Raw genomic sequence first — 10,307 nt, 5'->3', positions numbered from 1 at the left:
GTGGGAATTTTGCCATGATCTTCAGTAAGCATAAGAGTTAGTCGTTCTGGCAAAGTGTCATTAAGCACAAGCTTTAAGTTAAGCATATGTATAAAGTGAAGCATATGCTCAAGTGATATATTTTATTGAATTGAGTCAGAAAACGACTTTCCTGCATAAGGACACCATGGCTGCTAAAATAACTTCCATATAATACTTTAGCTTTACCAGTAAATTCCAAATATTTACTGTTTATTATCTGCATTTAACTATTTTTGTTGTCTTTTATTAAACTTTTTAAAGTAAAACAAGAAAATGACTACTGAAAACTACAAAATGACAATAGGCAAGCAAATCACTTGCTTCTTACGTAAATGTGCCAGCAGGATCAAGGTTTTTAAGGAATATATATTCAACATAGTAAGGTACATAAATATGATCTTTATTAAACTGATATGATAGACTGATAATATGAAAATGTTGGTAAGTAGGTATTACACTATAATTAGATATAAGTGGGTATTATCTGTGATTACAGTGCAGGTAAAACTATAGCCCAGTACTTTAGGAAATCAGGACATGCATATTCATATTTTAATTACCTCATTTATGCATAGATTTGTATTTACAGCTATGTCTAGGCATTACCTCACTATTATTAAAAAGCCTATACACAAAAATCCTATTGTAACATAAATATCTCAGAAGACCAAATAAATGTGCAAAGTATATCTGACAGCAATAAGGGCTGGCTACACTGAGATGCATTTACAGAGATTTCTTACCTCCTCCTCCTCCCTAGAAGAAACAAAAACCCGCAGCAGAGTACTAGCACTGCTCTCCAGATCCATGATGCTATGAACATTTCTAGTAATTCCCCAAAACTTCCAAGTGAAAAACTGGTAACTACCAATATGGCAGGAGTGGTGACTGAGAATGATACAGAAGACAGGTCACGACTTATATACTGTAGGTGCACTGCTGTATCTAATGGCATTCAGTCAACCTAGCAAGCTATTGATTAACCATTTCTGGAGAGAGCCTGTTTCGTCTCTCTTCTGACATCTTTCTGCAGAGAGCTCCACTGGGTTGATGGAGATAGTTGCAGACACAGCCTTGAGCTAATGTCACATATCAGTAACGGTTCCAAAGTAATCAAACAGCTGTAATAGTTGATAATTTGAAGGTCTGTTAGGTGTGTTTTGATCTGTTCTGCAGATTTACCAACTGCAGTTTATAGTTCAAGTTTAGCAATACATGAAATGTCTACTGACAGGTGTCCAGAGAAGCCAGATTGGGCTAAAAGGGTGCATTCGTGTTGTCCTTCAGCTGCCAGCTGCTCCCCTCATCCCCTTCTTCTTGTGGACTGACTGCCCTGGCTCTGGAATGCCACTGCAAGAGGGAATGGCAGGGGTTAAGCTGTGGGCAAAGGGGTGATTTTGGAGATGGACTTACTCAATCTAGCATTTTGCTGGTAGAAAGGGGAAAATGGGCTTACTATAATGTAGTGAGAGAGAGAAAAAGCAGGATGAGACAATCATATTTCTTTTGGTTTGGCTTGGTTGGTTGGTTTTGTTGGTGGGTTTTGTTGGGTTTTTTTTATTTTCTTTGTCCTTGGCTTACCTTTTATTTTCCCATTAAACCTTTTTCCCTCTCTGTTTCTGACTAGTGATAGTTCAAACACTGGCTTGCATCTAGCTCAGGCAGCATACAGTGATCCCTCATTAGTCATTCAAGGCCTAATATGTTTCCAAGGGTTTTAGTTACTTTTTCAGGATCACTTTTGTACAGTCACTTTTGTATCAGTTTTTGCTGGTGTCCCTAAGCTGCATGATAAAATGGTAAAGATTTGGACCTGACTGCTGTCCAAATTGAACGCTACACTGAAGGCACTGAGCTGCAAATCTGGCAGATGGCAATATTGTCCTGGCTTCAAACCAATGAAGGCAAAAAGGCACAGGGTAACTGTGCATATGCCATTACATTTGAGGCAATTTTTAAGTTCCTATACTGAACAAATAAAGTCTGTGTACAGCACTGAGATTTGCCCTCACTTGATCTAAATGCCAACTCCTTTTGTGTGTCGGCTCGAGATCCAGTTCCTCATCCCATTTCCATTTAAGCACAACTGTTTTGTTTGTTTTCCTAGGAAAGCTGCTTTTTCATCAGGTAGATTTAGCTTGTTATAATCGAATTGCCTTATAAAAGCAATTTCCTGCTTGTTTTCATTATGGGGAATTTCAGTTCGGGGTGTTATCTTTGACTACATGCTATCACTTCCTCATCCTAAACAGGTATGATACCTTTATGATGTTTGCATCTAATTCTTATTGCATGTGTAGGTCTCAGTCTTTTTATGTCCAAACAACATTAAACAAGAAAGTTGGAAGCTTCTGTGAGTTTTGTGTCCAATATACAGGAATAATGCTGAACCAGCAACAGGAACCTGTGGTTCCTCATGCTGTCATGTGTTGTACCAGATAGAGATGCCAGTCACACTTGTCTTTTCCTGGCATGTTTTGGGTAGTTGTATTGCAGTGTGATGATAACATCATTTATAAACAGTATCCTGCTGCCACAACAGGAGTAAATTCTCTAAAGCTTCCCACCTTCTTTGTCTTTTTGATTTGTGAATATATACTAGTACTAAAAGTGTAACCAGATACAGGCAGAGAACAGGAGTTGTTTGGCAATCTACCTTAAATAATTGCTCTCTCAGGGAAATCAAATGTGCCCCCTCTTTCCCATTTAAGAGGCCCTTATGTGGCAGTACCCTTTCTAAATTACTATTGTGAGTGAACAGAGTTGCTTTTGCATGGTTTAAGGTGCTTCCTACTTCTAGATCATCTCCCATCTGGTTTCTTAAATAGGCCAATCTACAGCCCCAAAGCCAGCCAGTACCAGAGTAGGCTGCAGCCTGTGACCTATGTCCTTGTGATAAATGTAAGCAGAGGCATTGTCTGCCACAGATATTGCCTGAAATTCAGCAGGTGAGAAGTGTGAATCTCCTTTTGTTTATATAAATGGGCATTAGACTTTCCTGATTTTTAGCAGCACCAGTAGAGTGCCCTGATGTTCTGGATATGGTGTTTCAGTGTTCTTCAGTTTCAGAGACATGACATCTGTCTGGATACTGGGTCCAATTTCAGGCTGCCAAAGCTGAGGAAGTTGCCACCAATCTGTGCACCAGGGCTTGAAGCCACCATGTTGTCACACTTATTGACAGCTATTACATTTTCTGCAACACATTGTGTATGAGGTTGACTCTCTTGCCCCAGCCCAAAAGGACAACTCATAGGAGTTACGGATGCAGTCAGAAACAACACAATGACTCATTTTGTCCTGGCTTTTGTGAAGCAGAATCCTGGCATAAAAGGTAAGAATAATATTAGTGCAAAGAACTGACATGACTTGGGCTTGAGATTCACCTCAGGCCAATGACACACAGCAGAAATAAAGAACCACGTATCTTTGAATGTGTAAGCCTTTGTCACTGAAGGTTTGAATATGGGTGTTCATCCCTTAAGAAAGTGCAGAAACTTGGCAATGCACTGGATGGTAGTTAGAAAACACAAAACCTTTAAACAACTGTCATCTGACCTTTTGGATAAGCCCTAGTGCGTACTGAACTAGAACTAGTCCAAAAAGAGCAACTCAGGAGGACGTGGGTGCAGACACAGCGATGTGCTGGTATTTTACCCAGTATGATGTGTTTAGCACCCGCTTCTACCTCAGCCTGGCTGCCCGCACCAGATGCAAGGTCAGCAGTGGTATGGCTCTGATTGCGTCTTCGGGGCCAGGACTTGTGTCTAGACTGATGCTTGGTTTCATTGCACCACTTTTCCCAAAAGGGCACCAAGACATTTTCACCCAGCTATACCCACTGGCTGTGGGCAGAGGCTGCCAGGAGCCCTCTTATCTGTCACCTTTGCTCCAGCTGGTGAAGTATCTTTGGTTGTGGCCCCCATGGAGCCAATACTACTCCCATAAAGCAAACAGGTCCAGCTCACACCCACAGTGATTCCTGAACCCTAGGAGAAGCTTTCTGGCTTGCTTTGTACAGAAGCAGCTCACTAACGTTCCAAACCCCAGTTTCCATCTCCTGTGTTGTAGCTATATGGCTTTCTGTAGTCATGACCCATACATAGTATTTAAACAGACAATAACAGATAGGCCAAGCTGAGGTGAATAGGTTTTTTTCCAGGCTTTATAATTTGGGAGCACTGGTGCACAGAAGGGTGTGATGGAGTTAGGAGTGGCTTCTGATTACATTTGGCAGTAAATAACAAATTTGCACCCAGCTAACTATAAAACCTGTTTGTTCACTGGAAGTAAATAAGGAGTACACCCTACAAATAAATTATTGACCTTTTTCTTTTGCATGTGTTCCAAGAACTCTGTTAATATCAATATATTTCATCAACAGATGAAAAACACTGAAACCACACAAAACTCCCCCAGCTTGGCAGTCTGGGGGCAGCCCTGCAGTTAACAGAGCAGACTGATGTGCCACAGCCAGGGGACATAATTGTAGCTATGAATCATATCTGCAGCTATGAAACATGCAAAAGATACCTGAGAAAGGTGGAGCAATATGAAAGTTTAAATAAGAAATTGCACAGCATAGCTGCTTGTAGCTCAGAAACTTTTGCAGCCAGAAAACAGCTAATAAATAACTACATGCCACCATCTACTGGTAAACCTCTTTGAATGGCATTTGTGTGTTTACAACAGTCATGGAACTGTGCCAGTCAGTATTTGTGTCTTGTTTCTATAAAACAAAAATGGTATTTATTTTAGATGCATATGTATTTTTCTTTGTATCTACATACATGTAAATAAAAAGGACTATGTACTTTTATGAAAGCTACTATACTCCTAGTTTCTTGGGGAGGGTGGCTTAGGTTTGTTCAGGGTGTGGATGTTTTGAAGGCCATGGATTGCTTTTATTCTGTGCTGATATGCTGGGTAAGACCACTGAGGTTCCTGAGGGCAAAGCTGAAAGCTTGACTTTTCAGGGGTCACTGTGAATGTTGATTTCAACAGAATCAGGGTTTTACTGTTCTCCAGCCATGAGAAGCTGCTATTTTTAGGGAGGAATGATGGCTGTCATCACACAGGATCCCGTACTGAGGGGACAGTCCAGAAACTGAAGGTCCTTGACCAGCATCACTGTTCACTTGAGGCAGCCCCCATGCATTTAGAAACTGGAAAGCGTCAGCGATGCTTCCAGCACAGAGAAGAGAACACTGGCTGCTATGTCCATCAGCAAGACCAGACCTGCCCTCCCACAACAGAATGTCATTGCCCAGCCTGCCTTCACCATGGTTTCCAGCTGTGCTTTGGCAAGACTGGCCATCACAGAGAGAGGTTAATGGAACAAAAGCCATTAAGTCCTGTGCCTCATCTCCATTGCATTCTGTTTTTATTGTGCTCCCCCTTGAGGAAAAATTACTACTAGGAATGGAATTACAGCACCTCTTGATTGCTGCCACTTCTGATCCCATCTTATTTTCTCTACCACTTTAGAACTTTGTTGAAAGAACATAAGCTAGCTGCTATTGTCATGGGATCATGCCAGAAATGTGGTATCTTCCCCAGACACTGTAATCCCAAAACAAAATCTAACAGATCCCTACCTGGATTCACCTGTTTCCTGATTTTCTTGGGTAACTGGAAAAGGTGGAAGTCTTGTATACTTAAGGAAGAATAGAGTATCTAAAAGAATAAGTAAAACAATATTAAAGATAGATGTTGTAGAGAATAATGCCGACTAGTTTAATTATTTAATGATCTGTGCAATCTATAATAAATTCATGCTATTACAGTATAATTCTACAGCTCTATTTTAGCAACTGTCATGATTGTTCAAAGGGCAGATTTTATCTACCTTGTACTCTGCCTTCTGCAGAATCTGTGAGTCATCTGTCTCCAGGGAAATAGTGTGCTCAGAATCCTTTTTTGTTTTAATTATTATTTGCTTTTCAGTAGATTGTTTGAATGTAGTACGGTAGAAATACAACTCTCCTGTAATCTGGTATCTTTGTGATATCTTTGACCCCATCCGGGTTTTTTTTTTATGAAGCACTTTGCATATACAATGCCTTGTATCACCATTAGGATAATCAACATTGGTGGGTTATAGAGTTGGACAGGTTTGAGAACAGGGTTTATTTGCATCCTATTTTAGGACAATTTCTCCTGAGCATTTAAATAATAGTATGGACAGATGTTTCCTCTAATGACCAAGTTAATATTTACATCTGTATCTCAGAGTATCCTCTGAATATGCTCATATATCAAATAATGAACTTTGCTTGCTTACGCCATATCAGTTCCTTTTCTCTCTGAGACTTTCTTTGTTCTTTTGCAATGTCACTTCAAAACCTTTCTGTCAAAACCTGGGGCTTACAGTGCCACTATCTTTTCTGTAATATCGAGTATTATAAACTCATTAGCAAATACCATCCATTCCATTGAATGAGAATATTTAAATAATACATTGCATTCTGGCATGACAGGTTTCCTTAAAACTATAGGAAAGGGAACTATTCAACCTATGGTTGCTAGTAACAACTGAGAATATTAAGGTTTAATTAAGTGACCTTTTTCTAGGTAATGCAGAGAAGAAACGGTAAAGAAAGAGAGCAATTATGAAAGCAGAGACAAAAGAGAACTGAGAAGGGAAACCTAGCAAACAAAGGAAATGAATGCAAAATGAACCATGAGGAATTATTACGACTCACTCAGTGCAGCAAACAGCATCTTCTTAAAGCTTTTTTGTTTGTTTTTTTAAACTCTGGAGTTGAATCATATAAATTGATAACAAAACAGCAACTTCTATATTATCCTATTACACCTAAAAGCCTAATTGCAGGTACTCAGAACACTGAAATGGGAGAAATAAAAGCTCAGGTGTGATTACAGAAATTATGCAGCTCACTTCTACCGAATAATTATTTATTTGGAGAAAGGTGGTTAAGTAACGAGCCAGTAGCAGATCACTACAGTGTAACTGCCGGGATGGACAAGTCAAGCTATTCTGGGCTGCCCCAGCAGATGGAGCAGGGAGCGTAATGGCACCTTCTGCCTTCCTTTGCTTCCCATTGCTTTGTTTATGCTGCCGCGCTTTTTCTTTTTTTCTTTTTCTTTTTCTTTTTCTTTTTCTTTTTCTTTTTCTTTTTCTTTTTCCTCCTGATCCAAACCAAAATGCTAAAATATGTATGCCCAAGTTTATTTCTACAAGCCTATGTAAGACCTGCTCCTTTTTACTTGCATCTCAAAGTAAGATACTATTGCATGATTCTTGCTGGACATCTAAACCTCACAATTGTCAGGGAAAATACAAAAGCTGATCAAGCAAGTCAAAATAAAGGCTCCAAATTGGCAAAGAGGCTCAACCACTACCAAGCAAGCACCAAACCCTTTCACAGATATGCTGGCTCCTGGTTTAGCAGACACTGTAAATGGAGACTGAAGGACAGGAAAAGAGAAAGGTTGTTTTGCTGTTCTTCCCTCCAAGGCAGCCATCTAGATGAAATCAACCTGGTTTTACCTTTAACAGACTGGAAGATAGCTTCAAGGCTTGGCAACATAATAGGAGAAGACAGAGACCGGCTGGCCAGTTTGTAAAGGAAACATTAATGTTAAAAATAACCATTGGCACCAGTACTTACTGGGTGAGAAGGATGGCATCTTCAGAACCTCTCTGTTGTTTACAGCTATTTCCATCTTCTCTGTGCGGGTGCTGGTATTCCTCTGGTCCTGCAGCTTGGGTTTTTTGACCTGTAGTCGACAGTGGAGACTCTTCCTTCAGGCTATGGCCATTGCAAATCTAAGGGTAGACAGAGGCCAGCAAGGAACCACCAGTTGGAAATCATCTGCAGGTTCCCCTGGATGGTGATTTCAGTGGCTATTGTGGCCACTTCGGGACTGGAGAAGTTCTCCAGAAGTGGGGAAATTGAGGAGCGGGATTCACAATGCCAGCTGGAAAGCATCTGCAGCCTGGAAACACTGAGAGCTGCCAGGTGGGCAGAGAGAGTCTTAGGGAGTCTCCCTCTTGTTTCAGGATCCTCTATCCTTTTTCCCTTGGATCTACCTATGAACACAGGGATCGTTCTCTGAGAGCATCCTTGGTGGATCACTCCTAGCCTGTTGCCTAGATATGGGAAATTTTGCCTGGAACAGTTGTACATAAACATGTCTTTGAATGTAGATCTAAGCTTCACTGGACTGTGCAAAATGTGAAGAGCTAGATGAAATGTGTGGCACACAGCTATGCAACTGAGACACATTTTACTCTTCCAAGGGAAAATGCATCTGTCCTTCTACTGCAAGAATGACTTGAATGTTATATTTTCCCCAACTCTATGAGCTACTTTTTACATTACAGTATTTATTGGAGGATACGAGTGAAGAATTGACGAGTGAGTTCCTTTCTATATTGCAGCAGAAATCTGCCACTTACAGCAGACAGACATATCCAATCCAAAGTCATATCCTTTCCTGTGATATATCCCTCTTCATGATCATATTTCTACACCACCAAAGCTTTTTTCCTTTTCTATTTTTTATTTTTTTTTTTTTTGCTAAAGGGAACTGTGGCAGTGAACAATGACTTCATTGTACAGAAAGAAGCAAAAATAAGGCATGGTGTTGTAATAGATGTAATATGAAAGTATGAAAGCATGAAAGCAACTTCAAAGTGCTGCTCAACTGTCCAGATTAGGTGAAAAAATGATGAATGTGGGACTACATATACAAGCTGCCCAAAGCACAGCCCATTAGCTTTACACGTGAATTGGCCTTCTGGCCTGAGAAAATAGAATTGCAACTGAATGCAGATGGCTAATTGAAAAACTGTGTTAACTCTTAACACATAATTCTAATTTTTCACTACTAGAATTGCTGTAGTATTGCATTTTACCCATTTCTTTCTATATTCTTTAATATTATTTTTAACTTAAACAGGAAAAGACAAGAGATTTACCTCATATGGCTTTACTTTGCAGATGAAAAGACTTAAACCACAAGCAGAAAAATAAAAATGAAGAAAGAAATACACAAAAAGAACATGGCAACAAAGGTAGAAAAGCCTGATGAATAAGGGATGATAGGTAGCTGTTGCAGAGAACAGGAGCTGAGGAAGATAAAGGAAACCACAAGGTAAAAGACAGAAGCATTGAAATGGCTGGAAAGTTTAAAAAGGGTAACTGCTTTTCTTAACCAACTGACAAACATCAGTGCTCCAGTAACCATATGGCTCCAGACTGATCTCATAAGTTGAACAGGTTTGGTGTGGTCAGAAATGCAGTGGCAGACTTCCAAAAACCACTCCTGAGCTACAGAAAGCATTTGACTTGCTGAGTCAGTGCGGAGACAGCTCTCCAGAAGAGTGAGGGCACTCTGCCAACACCAATACATGCCTTTGGATGAGCTGCCTTTTGATAGCTCATGGCAATGCAAATTCTCATGACAATCTCCCCCAGGATTTTCAGGCTGGTCCAAAGACTTCCAGTGGTGACAGATGTAAAAGGGAAATTCTAATTATAACGGCAGTGGTGATTTGTGACAGAGGAATGATACGGCATGGAGGCTCAACTGCAAGAAGGGCTTTAACTGTCGGGAAGCAGGAATTCCAGAGATAGAACAGACTCCTTGCAAGGGAGTGAAGTTTCCCTTGGTGATAAGAAAGAGCCTCAGCATTGTCTTGTAGCCACCCTGAAATGGGAGCACTCAGGAGTCACCTTTGGGCATCAGAGCTGGGCTGCAGCTCTTGGGACTGGTACTGGTACAAGTATATATAAGGAACCTGCTTGTGACACATCTTTGCAGATTCCCTGTAAAACTGCATATTGCAGTAAGACCCTACCCAATGCATTGTTCATTATGTTTTTTTCTTTCATATTTAAGCTCAACATGTGTTTAATTCACCTTGAGGGGTACCATAAAAATTCTCCAACAGATGCCACTGGTGAGCCTTGCTGAAGCGGTAGACATTGCTACCTACCCAGCTCTACTTCCCTCTTCTGCCAGATGTTACCTCCACAGTAGCCAGAGAAGCAAGAGAGTCCACTGTGACCCACTACCTCAGCCCTGAGACTAGTGTCTACTCAAGTTTATCCTCAGTGGCATTTTAAGACAAAGTGCCAGGCTCCACTGAGGCATCAGAGCTCACGTTTCCTGATGCTGTGCTTCGCACAAACACTCGTGCCCTGTGTTTGTGAAGTGTGGTGAAGAGGTGGCTGGGGTGTCCTCCCCAGGCCTACCAGCAGCCACCACGTTTTCTGAGTGATCTCAATGGAGCTTCTTGGGAAATGAAACCCAAG

General features: G+C 40.8%; 1 protein-coding gene across 1 annotated transcript in view; it reads right to left on the bottom strand.

The window, feature by feature from the left end:
* LOC104403686 (cholesterol 7-alpha-monooxygenase) overlaps nt 1-911 on the bottom strand; it is a 6,903-nt gene extending 5,992 nt beyond the window's left edge. The window contains exon 1 of the mRNA XM_010011920.1: nt 765-911. Within this exon, the coding sequence (XP_010010222.1) occupies nt 765-844 (80 nt within the window). The 5' untranslated portion in view covers nt 845-911. The remainder of the gene's footprint in view (nt 1-764) is intronic.
* Between the last annotated feature and the right edge of the window lie 9,396 nt (nt 912-10,307).

This window comes from Nestor notabilis, unplaced genomic scaffold (genome assembly GCF_000696875.1).
Source record: "Nestor notabilis isolate BGI_N333 unplaced genomic scaffold, ASM69687v1 scaffold183, whole genome shotgun sequence".
Taxonomy (NCBI): Eukaryota; Metazoa; Chordata; class Aves; order Psittaciformes; family Psittacidae; genus Nestor; species Nestor notabilis.
Note: the sequence above shows the minus strand (reverse complement) of the source record. Positions and strands in the feature narration are given on the sequence as shown.